Source organism: Lytechinus pictus, chromosome 13, assembly GCF_037042905.1.
Source record: "Lytechinus pictus isolate F3 Inbred chromosome 13, Lp3.0, whole genome shotgun sequence".
Lineage (NCBI taxonomy): Eukaryota > Metazoa > Echinodermata > Echinoidea > Temnopleuroida > Toxopneustidae > Lytechinus > Lytechinus pictus.
Window position 1 is genome coordinate 11739147 of NC_087257.1, and position 22754 is coordinate 11761900.

General features: G+C 34.9%; 1 protein-coding gene across 1 annotated transcript in view; it reads right to left on the bottom strand.

Moving 5' to 3' along the window:
* Positions 1–22754, bottom strand: part of LOC129273997 (mucin-2-like) — a 63202-nt gene that overhangs the window by 23325 nt on the left and 17123 nt on the right. Inside the window, exons 17-42 of the mRNA XM_064108929.1 lie at positions 19733–19792; positions 19350–19556; positions 18219–18442; positions 17743–17899; positions 17415–17474; positions 17032–17238; positions 15890–16113; positions 15414–15570; positions 12106–12165; positions 11723–11929; positions 10633–10815; positions 9788–9847; positions 9405–9611; positions 8266–8489; positions 7790–7946; positions 7462–7521; positions 6107–6313; positions 4968–5191; positions 4492–4648; positions 4164–4223; positions 3781–3987; positions 2643–2866; positions 2167–2323; positions 1839–1898; positions 1456–1662; positions 317–540 (exon numbers count right to left, since the gene is read on the bottom strand). Of these exons, the coding sequence (XP_063964999.1) occupies positions 317–540; positions 1456–1662; positions 1839–1898; positions 2167–2323; positions 2643–2866; positions 3781–3987; positions 4164–4223; positions 4492–4648; positions 4968–5191; positions 6107–6313; positions 7462–7521; positions 7790–7946; positions 8266–8489; positions 9405–9611; positions 9788–9847; positions 10633–10815; positions 11723–11929; positions 12106–12165; positions 15414–15570; positions 15890–16113; positions 17032–17238; positions 17415–17474; positions 17743–17899; positions 18219–18442; positions 19350–19556; positions 19733–19792 (4181 nt within the window). The remainder of the gene's footprint in view (positions 1–316; positions 541–1455; positions 1663–1838; positions 1899–2166; positions 2324–2642; positions 2867–3780; positions 3988–4163; positions 4224–4491; positions 4649–4967; positions 5192–6106; positions 6314–7461; positions 7522–7789; positions 7947–8265; positions 8490–9404; positions 9612–9787; positions 9848–10632; positions 10816–11722; positions 11930–12105; positions 12166–15413; positions 15571–15889; positions 16114–17031; positions 17239–17414; positions 17475–17742; positions 17900–18218; positions 18443–19349; positions 19557–19732; positions 19793–22754) is intronic.

Below are 22754 nucleotides of genomic sequence, written 5' to 3' on the forward strand. Positions count from 1 at the left end.
CAGTAGATAAAAACAAATTAAAGAATGAAAAATTTCAAGATTAGGATAACATTCCTTCAAAAGATCTACCCACACTCAAAATTATCCCAACTTAGCCAGACCACCCAAAATTTTGCAGGGAGACCACGCAATTTGACATTGCTTTCAATTTTGACTCTTCACCCTAAAGGAACAATTATCAAGGGAAAGAAAATAGTGGAAGCTAATCAATTCATGTCAATGATTAAACATCAAGAGCAGAGAGAGCACATTTGCCACTTAAAATAGTCCTGTTACTGATATGAGATAAAACATACAATTGAAGCGATATTTGTACCTGTTCATCTTCGACGTTTCTGGCGAGAAGATCTGTCTTACTTGTAACATCCTCATAATTCTCACCATCTGTTGTCACCTCAACAGAGAGAGATACACTCTGGACTCCTGATATATTGGGAGTAACCTTGATTGCGGAAATATCAGCTGTTCCGGATGGCAAGCGTACAGTGTAGGATCTAGGACTGTCTTGAGTAAGCTCTTCGGTCAGAACATCATAACATTCTGTAAAAGAAATGTCATGAATTTCAAGTTACAAAGAATAAGTAAAGAGATAAATTCATAGTATCAAAATAAGGCTATATATTTCATAGAACTTCTCAGATCAAACATCATAATGTCTTGTGTAATCTTATGTTAGATGTAATGGCATACGCAAGATCTGTTAGTGAGCACCTCGGCAAACGTCACAAATTAGTCCAGAGAGAAGGATCAAACAAAATTACAGAAGACATCTTCATGGTTGACGATATTCAAGCAATAAAAAGAGTAACTTGAGCCATGAAGAAGAACAAGTATTTATCAAAATGCTGATGTTATGATCAAATCAAGGCAAAATTTAGAAATTCAAATTGGAATTAAATTATGTTATATTAATATGCTTGACAAAAAGTCCCAAGACTTTATTACAATGTGTGTTTAGAAGAATATTCTGTATGGAAAGAATACATGATAGATGACTAGCACATCAATCAAAAACAATTCACTATAGCTAAGAGAACTTTTGAAAACCTGGAAGCAACAAAGCTGTTTTTCACAATAAACAAGCATTTTGTTACTTTTCTATTTAACATGAAACAACATTCACAAAAGTCACCTTAAATGATTAAAATTACTTAACATACAAAGGAAACAAGTTTAATCTAAGACTTCCCTTTCAAATCCAAAGGCACTATCCCAGTCTTTAATGGCAAAGATCAACAATCATCCACCTTAAAAATATCATCCAACTCAAAACTGATTACTTAGTAGGCAATGATTAGGGCAGTGTTGCCTATCACAAAACGTCACAATTCTAGACATCAACATGAATGAAACAGTTAAACAAAATGGTTTTGAGCAAAATGACTCAGGGTAGTAATAATCCTACACTAATAAACTAGCATCTGCACATCTTTTATTACTCTTTCTACACTGTACCTCGAGTTATTGTCATTGTTGTAGTTGTTTGAGTAGTCGAGCTTTCAGGTGTGGTGGTAGTAACAGTTGTTGTCTCCTCGACAACTGTGGTGCTTGCGGTTGTTGTTACTGTAGTTGTCATTTCTTCTGTCACTGTGGTAGTTGGAGAAGTTGTGGTTGCTGGAGTGGTAGTGGTCGTAGCACTCGTTGTTACAGTAGTTGTCGGTTCTGTATTTTAATACAATTAATTTGAAATAATAATCACAATAATACAAAAATGGTTAATGAAAGTAATGTAACTCATAATAGCCAAACTAAAATATGAATACATAGACAACTGTTGTTGAATTTTAGCCCTCTCATAAAATTCCAAAATAAATGAAAGAGTAACTGCCTCAACCTACCAGATGTTGTAGATGGGGTGGTAGTTTCTGGGACTGTTGTTGTAGTTGTTGTAACCAGACCTAGTAGAAATAATACCATATGGATAAATATATTAGCTTTCATAAATACATGCAGCTTTCAGTGCAAAGTTGATGACAATTTGAAAAGCACTACTTAAACGTCCTTACAATCAAAGGATAAAACTTTATTCCTAATTTTAGTCAGACATAAAATTAAAACAACAAAGGCAAAATAACTAAATGAATGAATCAATGTCATCATTAGTCTTTTGTTCAAAATCAATCATGAGTTGTCATCCAGGATCAAGCAAATACAAATATTATTTACTTTCATTGCAGCCATGCAAAGTCATGGAGGTGATGTCTCTATCCTCCGTAAAAATTATTCGAACTGCACGGCTGGACGTAAGTCTTTCGGAGAAGCTGATTTCCACAGTACCAGTTCCATCTACCTGTACATAGCGTTCAGTCCCAATGATATTTCCCTGCAGTAGATAAAAACAAATTAAAGAATGAAAAATTTCAAGATTAGGATAACATTCCTTCAAAAGATCTACCCACACTCAAAATTATACCAACTTAGCCAGACCACCCAAAATTTTGCAGGGAGACCACGCAATTTGACATTGCTTTCAATTTTGACTCTTCACCCTAAAGGAACAATTATCAAGGGAAAGAAAATAGTGGCAGCTAATCAATTCATGTCAATGATTAAACATCAAGAGCAGAGAGAGCACATTTGCCACTTAAAATAGTCCTGTTACTGATATGAGATAAAACATACAATTGAAGCGATATTTGTACCTGTTCATCTTCGACGTTTCTGGCGAGAAGATCTGTCTTACTTGTAACATCCTCATAATTCTCACCATCTGTTGTCACCTCAACAGTGAGAGATACACTCTGGACTCCTGATATATTGGGAGTAACCTTGATTGCGGAAATATCAGCTGTTCCGGATGGCAAGCGTACAGTGTAGGATCTAGGACTGTCTTGAGTAAGCTCTTCGGTCAGAACATCATAACATTCTGTAAAAAAAATGTCATGAATTTCAAGTTACAAAGAATAAGTAAAGAGATAAATTCATAGTATCAAAATAAGGCTATATATTTCATAGAACTTCTCAGATCAAACATCATAATGTCTTGTGTAATCTTATGTTAGATGTAATGGCATACGCAAGATCTGTTAGTGAACACCTCGGCAAACGTCACAAAGTAGTCCAAAGAGAAGGATCAAACAAAATTACAGAAGACATCTTTCTGGTTGACGATATTCAAGCAATAAAAAGAGTTACTTGAGCCATGAGGAAGAACAAGTATTTTTCAAAATGCTGATGTTATGATCAAATCAAGGCAAAATTTAGAAATTCAAATTGGAATTCAATTATGTTATATTAATATGCTTGACAAAAAGTCCCAAGACTTTATTACAATGTGTGTTTAGAAGAATATTCTGTATGGAAAGAATACATGATAGATGACTAGCACATCAATCAAAAACGATTCACTGGAGCTAAGAGAACTTTTGAAAACCTGGAAGCAGCAAAGCTGTTTTTCACAATAAACAAGCATTTTGTTACTTTTCTATTTAACATGAAACAACATTCACAAAAGTCACCTTAAATGATTAAAATTACTTAACATACAAAGGAAACAAGTTAAATCTAAGACTTCCCTTTCAAATCCAAAGGCACTATCCCAGTCTTTAATGGCAAAGATCAACAATCTTCCACCTTAAAAATATCATCCAACTCAAAACTGATTACTTAGTAGGCAATGATTAGGGCAGTGTCGCCTATCACAAAACGTCACAATTCTAGACATCAACGTGAATGAAACAGTTAAACAAAATGTTTTGAGCAAAATGACTCAGGGTAGTAATAATCCTACACTAATAAACTAGCATCTGCACATCTTTTATTACTCTTTCTACACTGTACCTCGAGTTATTGTCATTGTTGTAGTTGTTTGAGTAGTGGAGCTTTCAGGTGTAGTGGTAGTAACAGTTGTTGTCTCCTCGACAACTGTGGTGCTTGCGGTTGTTGTTACTGTAGTTGTCATTTCCTCTGTCACTGTGGTAGTTGGAGAAGTTGTGGTTGCTGGAGTGGTAGTGGTCGTAGCACTCGTTGTTACAGTAGTTGTCGGTTCTGTATTTTAATACAATTAATTTGAAATAATAATCACAATAATACAAAAATGGTAAATGAAAGTAATGTAACTCATAATAGCCAAACTAAAATATGAATACATAGACAACTGTTGTGGCATTTTAGCCCTATCATAAAATTCCAAAATAAATGAAAGAGTAACTGCCTCAACCTACCAGATGTTGTAGATGGGGTGGTAGTTTCTGGGACTGTTGTTGTAGTTGTTGTAACCAGACCTAGTAGAAATAATACCATATGGATAAATATATTAGCTTTCATAAATACATGCAGCTTTCAGTGCAAAGTTGATGACAATTTGAAAAGCACTACTTAAACGTCCCTACAATCAAACAATAAAACTATATTCCTAATTTTAGTCAGACATAAAATTAAAACAACAAAGTCAAAATAACTAAATGAATGAATCAATGTCATCATTAGTCTTTTGTTCAAAATCAATCATGATTTGTCATCCAGGATCAAGCAAATACAAATATTATTTACTTTCATTGCAGCCATGCAAAGTCATGGAGGTGATGTCTCTATCCTCCGTAAAAATTATTCGAACTGCACGGCTGGACGTAATTCTTTCGGAGAAGCTGATTTCCACAGTACCAGTTCCATCTACCTGTACATAGCGTTCAGTCCCAATGATATTTCCCTGCAGTAGATAAAAACAAATTAAAGAATGAAAAATTTCAAGATTAGGATAACATTCCTTCAAAAGATCTACCCACACTCAAAATTATACCAACTTAGCCAGACCACCCAAAATTTTGCAGGGAGACCACGCAATTTGACATTGCTTTCAATTTTGACTCTTCGCCCTAAAGGAACAATTATTAAGGGAAAGAAAATAGTGGCAGCTAATCAATTCATGTCAATGATTAAACATCAAGAGCAGAGAGAGCACATTTGCCACTTAAAATAGTCCTGTTACTGATATGAGATAAAACATACAATTGAAGCGATATTTGTACCTGTTCATCTTCGACGTTTCTGGCGAGAAGATCTGTCTTACTTGTAACATCCTCATAATTCTCACCATCTGTTGTCACCTCAACAGAGAGAGATACACTCTGGACTCCTGATATATTGGGAGTAACCTTGATTGCGGAAATATCAGCTGTTCCGGATGGCAAGCGTACAGTGTAGGATCTAGGACTGTCTTGAGTAAGCTCTTCGGTCAGAACATCATAACATTCTGTAAAAAAAATGTCATGAATTTCAAGTTACAAAGAATAAGTAAAGAGATAAATTCATAGTATCAAAATAAGGCTATATATTTCATAGAACTTCTCAGATCAAACATCATAATGTCTTGTGTAATCTTATGTTAGATGTAATGGCATACGCAAGATCTGTTAGTGAGCACCTCGGCAAACGTCACAAATTAGTCCAGAGAGAAGGATCAAACAAAATTACAGAAGACATCTTTATGGTTGACGATATTCAAGCAATAAAAAGAGTTACTTGAGCCATGAGGAAGAACAAGTATTTTTCAAAATGCTGATGTTATGATCAAATCAAGGCAAAATTTAGAAATTCAAATTGGAATTCAATTATGTTATATTAATATGCTTGACAAAAAGTCCCAAGACTTTACTACAATGTGTGTTTAGAAGAATATTCTGTATGGAAAGAATACATGATAGATGACTAGCACATCAATAAAAAACGATTCACTGGAGCTAAGAGAACTTTTGAAAACCTGGAAGCAGCAAAGCTGTTTTTCACAATAAACAAGCATTTTGTTACTTTTCTATTTAACATGAAACAACATTCACAAAAGTCACCTTAAATGATTAAAATTACTTAACATACAAAGGAAACAAGTTTAATCTAAGACTTCCCTTTCAAATCCAAAGGAACTATCACAGTCTTTAATGGCAAAGATCAACAATCTTCCACCTTAAAAATATCATCCAACTCAAAACTGATTACTTAGTAGGCAATGATTAGGGCAGTGTCGCCTATCACAAAACGTCACAATTCTAGACATCAACATGAATGAAACAGTTAAAAAAAATGGTTTTGAGCAAAATGACTCAGGGTAGTAATAATCCTACACTAATAAACTAGCATCTGCACATCTTTTATTACTCTTTGTACACTGTACCTCGAGTTGTTGACATTGTTGTAGTTGTTTGAGTAGTGGAGCTTTCAGGTGTGGTGGTAGTAACAGTTGTTGTCTCCTCGACAACTGTGGTGCTTGCGGTTGTTGTTACTGTAGTTGTCATTTCTTCTGTCACTGTGGTAGTTGGAGAAGTTGTGGTTGCTGGAGTGGTAGTGGTCGTAGCACTCGTTGTTACAGTAGTTGTCGGTTCTGTATTTCAATACAATTAATTTGAAATAATAATCACAATAATACAACAAGTGGAATGCCTCTGGCCGTCTCACCTGTATCACGCGATTCAATATAGCAGCAGTGCTGATTTTGAAAACTACTAAAACTCGCACAAGATGTTCAGTGATACTTGGTTACTCGTATTTCCACGTTTTATGAATTAGACCAATACACTTATAGAGATATGATGGCAATTCAACAAATACCCCCAACGTGGCCAAAGTTCTTTGACCTTACATGACCTTTGACCTTGATCATGTGACCTGAAACTCGCACAGGATGTTCAGTGATACTTGATTACTCTTATGTCCAAGTTTTATGAACAAGACCAACACACTTTCAAATTTATGGCTGTAATTCAACAAATACCCCAATTTGGCCAAAGTTCATTGACCCTAAATGACCTTTGACCTTGATCATGTGACCTGAAACTTGCACAGGATGTTCAGTAATACTTGATTACTATTATGTCCAAGTTTCATGAATCAGATCCATAAACTTTCAAAGTTATGATGGTAATTCAACAGATACCCCCCAATTCGGCCAAAGTTCATTGACCCTAAATGACCTTTGACCTTGGTCATGTGTCGTGAAACTCATAAAGGATGTTCAGTGATACTTGATTAACCTTATGTATAAGTTTCATGAACTAGGTCCATATATTTTCTAATTTATGATGACATTTCAAAAACTTAACCTTAGGTTAAGATTTTGATGTTGATTCCCCCAACATGGTCTAAGTTCATTGACCCTAAATGACCTTTGACCTTGGTCATGTGACATGAAACTCAGGCAGGATGTTCAGTAATACTTGATTAACCTTATGGCCAAGTTTCATGAACTAGGTCCATATACTTTCTAAGTTATGCTGTCATTTCAAAAACTTGACCTCAGGTTAAGATTTGGTGTTGACGCCGCCGCCGCCGTCGCCGCCGCCGTCGCCGTCGCCGTCGGAAAAGCGGCGCCTATAGTCTCACTCTGCTATGCAGGTGAGACAAAAATGGTAAATGAAAGTAATGTAACTCATAATAGCCAAACTTAAATATGAATACATAGACAACTGTTGCGGCATTTTAGCCCTATCATAAAATTCCAAAATAAATGAAAGAGTAACTGCCTCAACCTACCAGATGTTGTAGATGGGGTGGTAGTTTCTGGGACTGTTGTTGTAGTTGTTGTAACCAGACCTAGTAGAAATAATACCATACGGATAAATATATTAGCTTTCATAAATACATGCAGCTTTCAGTGCAAAGTTGATGACAATTTGAAAAGCACTACTTAAACGTCCATACAATCAAAGGATAAAACTTTATTCCTAATTTCAGTCAGACATAAAATTAAAACAACAAAGTCAAAATAACTAAATGAATGAATCAATGTCATCATTAGTCTTTTGTTCAAAATCAATCATGAGTTGTCATCCAGGATCAAGCAAATACAAATATTATTTACTTTCATTGCAGCCATGCAAAGTCATGGAGGTGATGTCTCTATCCTCCGTAAAAATTATTCGAACTGCACGGCTGGACGTAAGTCTTTCGGAGAAGCTGATTTCCACAGTACCAGTTCCATCTACCTGTACATAGCGTTCAGTCCCAATGATATTTCCCTGCAGTAGATAAAAACAAATTAAAGAATGAAAAATTTCAAGATTAGGATAACATTCCTTCAAAAGATCTACCCACACTCAAAATTATACCAACTTAGCCAGACCACCCAAAATTTTGCAGGGAGACCACGCAATTTGACATTGCTTTCAATTTTGACTCTTCGCCCTAAAGGAACAATTATTAAGGGAAAGAAAATAGTGGCAGCTAATCAATTCATGTCAATGATTAAACATCAAGAGCAGAGAGAGCACATTTGCCACTTAAAATAGTCCTGTTACTGATATGAGATAAAACATACAATTGAAGCGATATTTGTACCTGTTCATCTTCGACGTTTCTGGCGAGAAGATCTGTCTTACTTGTAACATCCTCATAATTCTCACCATCTGTTGTCACCTCAACAGAGAGAGATACACTCTGGACTCCTGATATATTGGGAGTAACCTTGATTGCGGAAATATCAGCTGTTCCGGATGGCAAGCGTACAGTGTAGGATCTAGGACTGTCTTGAGTAAGCTCTTCGGTCAGAACATCATAACATTCTGTAAAAAAAATGTCATGAATTTCAAGTTACAAAGAATAAGTAAAGAGATAAATTCATAGTATCAAAATAAGGCTATATATTTCATAGAACTTCTCAGATCAAACATCATAATGTCTTGTGTAATCTTATGTTAGATGTAATGGCATACGCAAGATCTGTTAGTGAGCACCTCGGCAAACGTCACAAATTAGTCCAGAGAGAAGGATCAAACAAAATTACAGAAGACATCTTTATGGTTGACGATATTCAAGCAATAAAAAGAGTTACTTGAGCCATGAGGAAGAACAAGTATTTATCAAAATGCTGATGTTATGATCAAATCAACACAAAATTTAGAAATTCAAATTGGAATTCAATTATGTTATATTAATATGCTTGACAAAAAGTCCCAAGACTTTATTACAATGTGTGTTTAGAAGAATATTCTGTATGGAAAGAATACATGATAGATGACTAGCACATCAATCAAAAACGATTCACTGTAGCTAAGAGAACTTTTGAAAACCTGGAAGCAGCAAAGCTGTTTTTCACAATAAACAAGCATTTTGTTACTTTTCTATTTAACATGAAACAACATTCACAAAAGTCACCTTAAATGATTAAAATTACTTAACATACAAAGGAAACAAGTTTAATCTAAGACTTCCCTTTCAAATCCAAAGGAACTATCACAGTCTTTAATGGCAAAGATGAACAATCTTCCACCTTAAAAATATCATCCAACTCAAAACTGATTACTTAGTAGGCAATGATTAGGGCAGTGTCGCCTATCACAAAACGTCACAATTCTAGACATCAACATGAATGAAACAGTTAAACAAAATGGTTTTGAGCAAAATGACTCAGGGTAGTAATAATCCTACACTAATAAACTAGCATCTGCACATCTTTTATTACTCTTTCTACACTGTACCTCGAGTTGTTGTCATTGTTGTAGTTGTTTGAGTAGTGGAGCTTTCAGGTGTGTTGGTAGTAACAGTTGTTGTCTCTTCGACAACTGTGGTGCTTGCGGTTGTTGTTACTGTAGTTGTCATTTCTTCTGTCACTGTGGTACTTGGAGAAGTTGTGGTTGCTGGAGTGGTAGTGGTCGTAGCACTCGTTGTTACAGTAGTTGTCGGTTCTGTATTTCAATACAATTAATTTGAAATAATAATCACAATAATACAAAAATGGTAAATGAAAGTAATGTAACTCATAATAGCCAAACTAAAATATGAATACGTAGACAACTGTTGTGGCATTTTAGCCCTATCATAAAATTCCAAAATAAATGAAAGAGTAACTGCCTCAACCTACCAGATGTTGTAGATGGGGTGGTAGTTTCTGGGACTGTTGTTGTAGTTGTTGTAACCAGACCTAGTAGAAATAATACCATATGGATAAATATATTAGCTTTCATAAATACATGCAGCTTTCAGTGCAAAGTTGATGACAATTTGAAAAGCACTACTTAAACGTCCATACAATCAAAGGATAAAACTTTATTCCTAATTTTAGTCAGACATGAAATTAAAACAACAAAGGCAAAATAACTAAATAAATGAATCAATGTCATCATTAGTCTTTTGTTCAAAATCAATCATGAGTTGTCATCCGGGATCAAGCAAATACAAATATTATTTACTTTCATTGCAGCCATGCAAAGTCATGGAGGTGATGTCTCTATCCTCCGTAAAAATTATTCGAACTGCACGGCTGGACGTAAGTCTTTCGGAGAAGCTGATTTCCACAGTACCAGTTCCATCTACCTGTATATAGCGTTCAGTCCCAATGATATTTCCCTGCAGTAGATAAAAACAAATTAAAGAATGAAAAATTTCAAGATTAGGATAACATTCCTTCAAAAGATCTACCCACACTCAAAATTATACCAACTTAGCCAGACCACCCAAAATTTTGCAGGGAGACCACGCAATTTGACATTGCTTTCAATTTTGACTCTTCGCCCTAAAGGAACAATTATCAAGGGAAAGAAAATAGTGGCAGCTAATCAATTCATGTCAATGATTAAACATCAAGAGCAGAGAGAGCACATTTGCCACTTAAAATAGTCCTGTTACTGATATGAGATAAAACATACAATTGAAGCGATATTTGTACCTGTTCATCTTCGACGTTTCTGGCGAGAAGATCTGTCTTACTTGTAACATCCTCATAATTCTCACCATCTGTTGTCACCTCAACAGAGAGAGATACACTCTGGACTCCTGATATATTGGGAGTAACCTTGATTGCGGAAATATCAGCTGTTCCGGATGGCAAGCGTACAGTGTAGGATCTAGGACTGTCTTGAGTAAGCTCTTCGGTCAGAACATCATAACATTCTGTAAAAAAAATGTCATGAATTTCAAGTTACAAAGAATAAGTAAAGAGATAAATTCATAGTATCAAAATAAGGCTATATATTTCATAGAACTTCTCAGATCAAACATCATAATGTCTTGTGTAATCTTATGTTAGATGTAATGGCATACGCAAGATCTGTTAGTGAGCACCTCGGCAAACGTCACAAAGTAGTCCAAAGAGAAGGATCAAACAAAATTACAGAAGACATCTTTCTGGTTGACGATATTCAAGCAATAAAAAGAGTTACTTGAGCCATGAGGAAGAACAAGTATTTTTCAAAATGCTGATGTTATGATCAAATCAAGGCAAAATTTAGAAATTCAAATTGGAATTCAATTATGTTATATTAATATGCTTCACAAAAAGTCCCAAGACTTTATTACAATGTGTGTTTAGAAGAATATTCTGTATGGAAAGAATACATGATAGATGACTAGCACATCAATCAAAAACGATTCACTGTAGCTAAGAGAACTTTTGAAAACCTGGAAGCAGCAAAGCTGTTTTTCACAATAAACAAGCATTTTGTTACTTTTCTATTTAACATGAAACAACATTCACAAAAGTCACCTTAAATGATTAAAATTACTTAACATACAAAGGAAACAAGTTTAATCTAAGACTTCCCTTTCAAATCCAAAGGCACTATCCCAGTCTTTAATGGCAAAGATCAACAATCTTCCACCTTAAAAATATCATCCAACTCAAAACTGATTACTTAGTAGGCAATGATAAGGGCAGTGTCGCCTATCACAAAACGTCACAATTCTAGACATCAACGTGAATGAAACACTTAAACAAAATGTTTTGAGCAAAATGACTCAGGGTAGTAATAATCCTACACTAATAAACTAGCATCTGCACATCTTTTATTACTCTTTCTACCTCGAGTTGTTGTCATTGTTGTAGTTGTTTGAGTAGTGGAGCTTTCAGGTGTGGTGGTAGTAACAGTTGTTGTCTCCTCGACAACTGTGGTGCTTGCGGTTGTTGTTACTGTAGTTGTCATTTCCTCTGTCACTGTGGTAGTTGGAGAAGTTGTGGTTGCTGGAGTGGTAGTGGTCGTAGCACTCGTTGTTACAGTAGTTGACGGTTCTGTATTTTAATACAATTAATTTGAAATAATAATCACAATAATACAAAAATGATAAATGAAAGTAATGTAACTCATAATAGCCAAACTTAAATATGAATACATAGACAACTGTTGTGGCATTTTAGCCCTATCATATAATTCCAAAATAAATGAAAGAGTTACGGCCTCAACCTACCAGATGTTGTAGATGGGGTGGTAGTTTCTGGGACTGTTGTTGTAGTTGTTGCAACCAGACCTAGTAGAAATAATACCATGAGGATAAATATATTACCTTTCATACATACATGTAGCTTTCAGTGCAAAGTTGATGACAATTTGAAAAGCACTACTTAAGGACGTTCCACAGTTAAAGTGAAGTCCATGTCATTTTCACCAAATTTTGCAGAGAGTTACTTTGGTATCTATGCATTATGAAAATGCAAAAAATAGTATAGGTTCATGTGCTTATTTTTTTTCTACGGGTCTTCAAATTCGCCGTATTTGAATGACATGCAATCTTGCGCAATTAAGAGAATCATGCCTCTCTTAGACCTCACGAATTCACCAAATGAGTTTAAATCATCTTTACTCAGTGGATACCGCATCAAACTTCATCAAATTTTCAAGATATATAGCAAAGTGTATAACAAAGTAAGAGAAAGTCTTGTAATTGGTAAAACTACATCAATTTGGATTCAGCAGCGCCCTCATTTGGCAAGAATGGTGCAAAAACTCGGAAAAAACAAATCTTCAAAGACGTGAATCTACTCAAAAATTAAAAAAAGTATTTTGTAAGCTGCACTTTTTTCAAAATCCATGTCATTTTCATCAGATTCGGTTAAATTGTAGAGGAATGCATATCAAAGGTGTAGGGACGTTGAAAATATGGGGTCCATGTGCTCGTTTTTTAACTATGAGTGTCCAAAGCGATGCGAGTTGGCATGAAAATCGCCGAAAATGCGTCCAAAACGTGCAAAAGTCTAATAATACCGTCTAAAATGCGAATGGTTCCGTATTTTTGCCCCCAAACATTCAAAATCCATGTCATTTTCATCATACTATCTAGATTTGTAGAAGAATATATTATGAAGACATTAAAATATTTAAAATATGGGGTCCATGTGCTCGTTTTTAAACTATTGGTGTCCCAAGTGTTACAAGTTGGCTTGAAAATCGCGTAAAAAGCGCCGAAAACAGGCAAAAGTCTCTTAATACATTTTAAAATGCAAATGGTTCCATATTTCGCTCCCAAACATTCGAAACCCATGTCATTTTCATCATACTCTCTAGATTTGCAGAGGAATATATTCTAAAGGCATTAAAATATTAAAAGTATGGGGTCCATGTGCTCGTTTTTAAACTATCAGTGTCCAAATTGTAGCGAGTTGGCTTGAAAATATTGAAATCCACCTAAAATGCGCCGAAAACGTGCAAAAGTCTAATATAATCATATCGTCTAAAATGCGAATGGTTCCGTAGTTTTGCTCCCTAACATTCAAAATCCATGTCATTTTCATCATACTCTCTAGACTTGTAAAGGAATAAATTCTAAAGGCATTAAAATATTGAAAATGAGGGGTCCATGTGCTCGTTTTTAAACTATCAGTGTCCAAAATGTTGCGAGTTGGCTTGAAAATATTGTTATCCGCCAAAAAAGCGCAGAAAACAAGCAAAAGGTAAAATAATACCATCTAAAATGCAAATGGTTTGATATTTCGCTCCCAAACATTTAAAATCCATGTCATTTTCATCATACTCTCCATATTTGTAGAAAAATATATTCTGAAGACATTAAAATATTAAAAATATGGGGTCCATGTGCTCGTTTTTTAACTCTCAGAGTCCAAAGTGATGCGAGTTGGCATGAAAATCGCCGAAAATGCGCCCAAAACGTGCAAAAGTCTAATAATACCGTCCAAAATGTCTAAAATACGAATGGTTCGGTAGTTTTGCCCCCAAACATTCAAAATCCATGTCATTTTCGTCATACTCTTTAGATTTGTAGAGGAATATATTCTGAAGACATTAAAATATTAAAAATATGGGGACCATGTGCTCGTTATCAAACTATCAGTGTCTAAAATGTTGCGAGTTGGCTTGAAACAGTATATAATGCGCCTTAAACGGGCAAAAGTCTAATACCCTCCAAAATGTCTAAAATACGAATGTTCCTTAGTCCTACTCCCAAACATCCAAAATCCATGTCATTTTCATCATACTCTCTAGATTTGTAGAGGAATATATTTTGAAGAAGTCAAGACATTTAAACTATGGGGTCCATGTGCTCGTTTTCAAATTATCAGTGTCCAAATTATAGCGAGTTGGCTTGAAACAGTCCAAAATGCGCCGAAAACAAGCAAAAGTCTGTTAATACCGTCTAAAATGCGAATGGTTCCGTAGTCTTGCTCCCAAACATTGAAAATCCATGTCATTTTCATCATACTTTGCACATAGATACTTTAGCACCTGAATATTCCAATTATGCAAAAATTACCATGGGTCTATGTGCTCGATTTTTTGCTATAGAGCTTCAAAGTTCACCCAAATGGATGTTCTTAAGAATTGCGCATCCAAAAGAATTTAGCATTTTTTAGACCTCACGAGATCACAACAATTAGTTTAAAGCTCTATTACTCAGTCAAAATCCATGAAAATTTCTTTAAATTTTGCAATATGATTAATAATTGTATCCGTAAGATGGATAATCTATTTATATTGCTGTCAGTTGTTTGCTCATTTAAGTCTAACAACACTCTCAGTTCTTAGAAATTGCAGAAAAGATACTCAACCTCAAAAATGTGAAATTTCAATAACAAACTTGAGAAGTAAAAGAAATGCTGCACTTTTTTCAAAAGCCCATGTCATTTTCATCAAACTTTGCAAAGTTGTAGAGGAAGGTATACCTAAGAGGTGCAAACATTACAAAATATGGGTTCATGTGCTTGCTTTCAAACTATCAGCACTCTTATTAGAGCAAATTTGATTCTTAAAACACCCCAGAACGCGCCAAAAGCTTTGTATCTAATAGGAAAAATTCCGAACCACTTTTCCATTTATTCAAACTCGGGGTCATATTCATCATACTTTGCAGCACTACAGAGAAACTATTTTGAAATTGAAGAGGAATAAAAAAAATGGTCCATGGAATAATTCCACTTTATTAGCTTCATAAAATAACACATCGGATCTGCAATTTGTGCAGATAAGGAGAAAAATCAGCTCACATTACCTACAGCTGATTAAGCACCAGTTCATCCATTGTGACGTCAGCGCGCAGAGTGTAAAATATGCGCAGATCATGATGCGCACAAACATAACTGTGGAACGTCCTTAAACGTCCATACAATCAAAGGATAAAACTTTATTCCTAATTTTAGTCAGACATGAAATTAAAACAACAAAGGCAAAATAACTAAATGAATGAATCAATGTCATCATTAGTCTTTTGTTCAAAGTCAATCATGAGTTGTCATCCGGGATCAAGCAAATACAAATATTATTTACTTTCATTGCAGCCATGCAAAGTCATGGAGGTGATGTCTCTATCCTCCGTAAAAATTATTCGAACTGCACGGCTGGACGTAAGTCTTTCGGAGAAGCTGATTTCCACAGTACCAGTTCCATCTACCTGTACATAGCGTTCAGTCCCAATGATATTTCCCTGCAGTAGATAAAAACAAATTAAAGAATGAAAAATTTCAAGATTAGGATAACATTCCTTCAAAAGATCTACCCACACTCAAAATTATCCCAACTTAGCCAGACCACCCAAAATTTTGCAGGGAGACCACGCAATTTGACATTGCTTTCAATTTTGACTCTTCACCCTAAAGGAACAATTATCAAGGGAAAGAAAATAGTGGCAGCTAATCAATTCATGTCAATGATTAAACATCAAGAGCAGAGAGAGCACATTTGCCACTTAAAATAGTCCTGTTACTGATATGAGATAAAACATACAATTGAAGCGATATTTGTACCTGTTCATCTTCGACGTTTCTGGCGAGAAGATCTGTCTTACTTGTAACATCCTCATAATTCTCACCATCTGTTGTCACCTCAACAGAGAGAGATACACTCTGGACTCCTGATATATTGGGAGTAACCTTGATTGCGGAAATATCAGCTGTTCCGGATGGCAAGCGTACAGTGTAGGATCTAGGACTGTCTTGAGTAAGCTCTTCGGTCAGAACATCATAACATTCTGTAAAAAAAATGTCATGAATTTCAAGTTACAAAGAATAAGTAAAGAGATAAATTCATAGTATCAAAATAAGGCTATATATTTCATAGAACTTCTCAGATCAAACATCATAATGTCTTGTGTAATCTTATGTTAGATGTAATGGCATACGCAAGATCTCTTAGTGAGCACCTCGGCAAACGTCACAAATTAGTCCAGAGAGAAGGATCAAACAAAATTACAAAAGACATCTTTCTGGTTGACAATATTCAAGCAATAAAAAGAGTTACTTGAGCCATGAGGAAGAACAAGTATTTATCAAAATGCTGATGTTATGATCAAATCAAGGCAAAATTTAGAAACTCAAATTGGAATTCAATTAGGTTATATTAATATGCTTGACAAAAAGTCCCAAGACTTTATTACAATGTGTGTTTAGAAGAATATTCTGTATGGAAAGAATACATGATAGATGACTAGCACATCAATCAAAAACAATTCACTGTAGCAAAGAGAACTTTTGAAAACCTGGAAGCAGCAAAGCTGTTTTTCACAATAAACAAGCATTTTGTTACTTTTCTATTTAACATGAAACAACATTCACAAAAGTCACCTTAAATGATTAAAATTACTTAACATACAAAGGAAACAAGTTTAATCTTAGACTTCCCTTTCAAATCCAAAGGAACTATCCCAGTCTTTAATGGCAAAGATCAACAATCATCCACCTTAAAAATATCATCCAACTCAAAACTGATTACTTAATAGTAGGCAATGATTAGGGCAGTGTCGCCTATCACAAAACGTCACAATTCTAGACATCAACATGAATGAAACAGTTAAAAAAAATGGTTATGAGCAAAATGACTCAGGGTAGTAATAATCCTACACTAATAAACTAGCATCTGCACATCTTTTATTACTCTTTCTACACTGTACCTCGAGTTATTGTCATTGTTGTAGTTGTTTGAGTAGTGGAGCTTTCAGGTGTGTTGGTAGTAACAGTTGTTGTCTCTTCGACAACTGTGGTGCTTGCGGTTGTTGTTACTGTAGTTGTCATTTCTTCTGTCACTGTGGTACTTGGAGAAGTTGTGGTTGCTGGAGTGGTAGTGGTCGTAGCACTCGTTGTTACAGTAGTTGTCGGTTCTGTATTTCAATACAATTAATTTGAAATAATAATCACAATAATACAAAAATGGTAAATGAAAGTAATGTAACTCATAATAGCCAAACTAAAATATGAATACGTAGACAACTGTTGTGGCATTTTAGCCCTATCATAACATTCCAAAATAAATGAAAGAGTAACTGCCTCAACCTACCAGATGTTGTAGATGGGGTGGTAGTTTCTGGGACTGTTGTTGTAGTTGTTGTAACCAGACCTAGTAGAAATAATACCATATGGATAAATATATTAGCTTTCATAAATACATGCAGCTTTCAGTGCAAAGTTGATGACAATTTGAAAAGCACTACTTAAACGTCCATACAATCAAAGGATAAAACTTTATTCCTAATTTTAGTCAGACATGAAATTAAAACAACAAAGGCAAAATAACTAAATGAATGAATCAATGTCATCATTAGTCTTTTGTTCAAAATCAATCATGAGTTGTCATCCGGGATCAAGCAAATACAAATATTATTTACTTTCATTGCAGCCATGCAAAGTCATGGAGGTGATGTCTCTATCCTCCGTAAAAATTATTCGAACTGCACGGCTGGACGTAAGTCTTTCGGAGAAGCTGATTTCCACAGTACCAGTTCCATCTACCTGTATATAGCGTTCAGTCCCAATGATATTTCCCTGCAGTAGATAAAAACAAATTAAAGAATGAAAAATTTCAAGATTAGGATAACATTCCTTCAAAAGATCTACCCACACTCAAAATTATACCAACTTAGCCAGACCACCCAAAATTTTGCAGGGAGACCACGCAATTTGACATTGCTTTCAATTTTGACTCTTCGCCCTAAAGGAACAATTATCAAGGGAAAGAAAATAGTGGCAGCTAATCAATTCATGTCAATGATTAAACATCAAGAGCAGAGAGAGCACATTTGCCACTTAAAATAGTCCTGTTACTGATATGAGATAAAACATACAATTGAAGCGATATTTGTACCTGTTCATCTTCGACGTTTCTGGCGAGAAGATCTGTCTTACTTGTAACATCCTCATAATTCTCACCATCTGTTGTCACCTCAACAGAGAGAGATACACTCTGGACTCCTGATATATTGGGAGTAACCTTGATTGCGGAAATATCAGCTGTTCCGGATGGCAAGCGTACAGTGTAGGATCTAGGACTGTCTTGAGTAAGCTCTTCGGTCAGAACATCATAACATTCTGTAAAAAAAATGTCATGAATTTCAAGTTACAAAGAATAAGTAAAGAGATAAATTCATAGTATCAAAATAAGGCTATATATTTCATAGAACTTCTCAGATCAAACATCATAATGTCTTGTGTAATCTTATGTTAGATGTAATGGCATACGCAAGATCTGTTAGTGAGCACCTCGGCAAACGTCACAAAGTAGTCCAAAGAGAAGGATCAAACAAAATTACAGAAGACATCTTTCTGGTTGACGATATTCAAGCAATAAAAAGAGTTACTTGAGCCATGAGGAAGAACAAGTATTTTTCAAAATGCTGATGTTATGATCAAATCAAGGCAAAATTTAGAAATTCAAATTGGAATTCAATTATGTTATATTAATATGCTTGACAAAAAGTCCCAAGACTTTATTACAATGTGTGTTTAGAAGAATATTCTGTATGGAAAGAATACATGATAGATGACTAGCACATCAATCAAAAACGATTCACTGTAGCTAAGAGAACTTTTGAAAACCTGGAAGCAGCAAAGCTGTTTTTCACAATAAACAAGCATTTTGTTACTTTTCTATTTAACATGAAACAACATTCACAAAAGTCACCTTAAATGATTAAAATTACTTAACATACAAAGGAAACAAGTTTAATCTAAGACTTCCCTTTCAAATCCAAAGGCACTATCCCAGTCTTTAATGGCAAAGATCAACAATCTTCCACCTTAAAAATATCATCCAACTCAAAACTGATTACTTAGTAGGCAATGATTAGGGCAGTGTCGCCTATCACAAAACGTCACAATTCTAGACATCAACGTGAATGAAACACTTAAACAAAATGTTTTGAGCAAAATGACTCAGGGTAGTAATAATCCTACACTAATAAACTAGCATCTGCACATCTTTTATTACTCTTTCTACCTCGAGTTGTTGTCATTGTTGTAGTTGTTTGAGTAGTGGAGCTTTCAGGTGTGGTGGTAGTAACAGTTGTTGTCTCCTCGACAACTGTGGTGCTTGCGGTTGTTGTTACTGTAGTTGTCATTTCCTCTGTCACTGTGGTAGTTGGAGAAGTTGTGGTTGCTGGAGTGGTAGTGGTCGTAGCACTCGTTGTTACAGTAGTTGACGCTTCTGTATTTTAATACAATTAATTTGAAATAATAATCACAATAATACAAAAATGATAAATGAAAGTAATGTAACTCATAATAGCCAAACTTAAATATGAATACATAGACAACTGTTGTGGCATTTTAGCCCTATCATATAATTCCAAAATAAATGAAAGAGTTACGGCCTCAACCTACCAGATGTTGTAGATGGGGTGGTAGTTTCTGGGACTGTTGTTGTAGTTGTTGCAACCAGACCTAGTAGAAATAATACCATGAGGATAAATATATTACCTTTCATACATACATGTAGCTTTCAGTGCAAAGTTGATGACAATTTGAAAAGCACTACTTAAGGACGTTCCACAGTTAAAGTGAAGTCCATGTCATTTTCACCAAATTTTGCAGAGAGTTACTTTGGTATCTATGCATTATGAAAATGCAAAAAATAGTATAGGTTCATGTGCTTATTTTTTTTCTACGGGTCTTCAAATTCGCCGTATTTGAATGACATGCAATCTTGCGCAATTAAGAGAATCATGCCTCTCTTAGACCTCACAAATTCACCAAATGAGTTTAAATCATCTTTACTCAGTGGATACCGCATCAAACTTCATCAAATTTTCAAGATATATAGCAAAGTGTATAACAAAGTAAGAGAAAGTCTTGTAATTGGTAAAACTACATCAATTTGGATTCAGCAGCGCCCTCATTTGGCAAGAATGGTGCAAAAACTCGGAAAAAACAAATCTTCAAAGACGTGAATCTACTCAAAAATTAAAAAAAGTATTTTGTAAGCTGCACTTTTTTCAAAATCCATGTCATTTTCATCAGATTCGGTTAAATTGTAGAGGAATGCATATCAAAGGTGTAGGGACGTTGAAAATATGGGGTCCATGAGCTCGTTTTTTAACTATGAGTGTCCAAAGCGATGCGAGTTGGCATGAAAATCGCCGAAAATGCGTCCAAAACGTGCAAAAGTCTAATAATACCGTCTAAAATGCGAATGGTTACGTATTTTTGCCCCCAAACATTCAAAATCCATGTCATTTTCATCATACTATCTAGATTTGTAGAAGAATATATTATGAAGACATTAAAATATTTAAAATATGGGGTCCATGTGCTCGTTTTTAAACTATTGGTGTCCCAAGTGTTACAAGTTGGCTTGAAAATCGCGTAAAAAGCGCCGAAAACAGGCAAAAGTCTCTTAATACATTTTAAAATGCAAATGGTTCCATATTTCGCTCCCAAACATTCGAAACCCATGTCATTTTCATCATACTCTCTAGATTTGCAGAGGAATATATTCTAAAGGCATTAAAATATTAAAAGTATGGGGTCCATGTGCTCGTTTTTAAACTATCAGTGTCCAAATTGTAGCGAGTTGGCTTGAAAATATTGAAATCCACCTAAAATGCGCCGAAAACGTGCAAAAGTCTAATATAATCATATCGTCTAAAATGCGAATGGTTCCGTAGTTTTGCTCCCTAACATTCAAAATCCATGTCATTTTGATCATACTCTCTAGACTTGTAAAGGAATAAATTCTAAAGGCATTAAAATATTGAAAATGAGGGGTCCATGTGCTCGTTTTTAAACTATCAGTGTCCAAAATGTTGCGAGTTGGCTTGAAAATATTATTATCTGCCAAAAAAGCGCAGAAAACAAGCAAAAGGTAAAATAATACCATCTAAAATGCAAATGGTTTGATATTTCGCTCCCAAACATTTAAAAGCCATGTCATTTTCATCATACTCTCCATATTTGTAGAAAAATATATTCTGAAGACATTAAAATATTAAAAATATGGGGTCCATGTGCTCGTTTTTTAACTCTCAGAGTCCAAAGTGATGCGAGTTGGCATGAAAATCGCCGAAAATGCGCCCAAAACGTGCAAAAGTCTAATAATACCGTCCAAAATGTCTAAAATACGAATGGTTCGGTAGTTTTGCCCCCAAACATTCAAAATCCATGTCATTTTCGTCATACTCTTTAGATTTGTAGAGGAATATATTCTGAAGACATTAAAATATTAAAAATATGGGGACCATGTGCTCGTTATCAAACTATCAGTGTCTAAAATGTTGCGAGTTGGCTTGAAACAGTATATAATGCGCCGAAAACAAGCAAAAGTCTGTTAATACCGTCTAAAATGCGAATGGTTCCGTAGTCTTGCTCCCAAACATTGAAAATCCATGTCATTTTCATCATACTTTGCACATAGATACTTTAGCACCTGAATATTCCAATTATGCAAAAATTACCATGGGTCTATGTGCTCGATTTTTTGCTATAGAGCTTCAAAGTTCACCCAAATGGATGTTCTTAAGAATTGCGCATCCAAAAGAATTTAGCATTTTTTAGACCTCACGAGATCACAACAATTAGTTTAAAGCTCTATTACTCAGTCAAAATCCATGAAAATTTCTTTAAATTTTGCAATATGATTAATAATTGTATCCGTAAGATGGATAATCTATTTATATTGCTGTCAGTTGTTTGCTCATTTAAGTCTAACAACACTCTCAGTTCTTAGAAATTGCAGAAAAGATACTCAACCTCAAAAATGTGAAATTTCAATAACAAACTTGAGAAGTAAAAGAAATGCTGCACTTTTTTCAAAAGCCCATGTCATTTTCATCAAACTTTGCAAAGTTGTAGAGGAAGGTATACCTAAGAGGTGCAAACATTACAAAATATGGGTTCATGTGCTTGCTTTCAAACTATCAGCACTCTTATTAGAGCAAATTTGATTCTTAAAACACCCCAGAACGCGCCAAAAGCTTTGTATCTAATAGGAAAAATTCCGAACCACTTTTCCATTTATTCAAACTCGGGGTCATATTCATCATACTTTGCAGCACTACAGAGAAACTATTTTGAAATTGAAGAGGAATAAAAAAAAATGGTCCATGGAATAATTCCACTTTATTAGCTTCATAAAATAACACATCGGATCTGCAATTTGTGCAGATAAGGAGAAAAATCAGCTCACATTACCTACAGCTGATTAAGCACCAGTTCATCCATTGTGACGTCAGCGCGCAGAGTGTAAAATATGCGCAGATCATGATGCGCACAAACATAACTGTGGAACGTCCTTAAACGTCCATACAATCAAAGGATAAAACTTTATTCCTAATTTTAGTCAGACATGAAATTAAAACAACAAAGGCAAAATAACTAAATGAATGAATCAATGTCATCATTAGTCTTT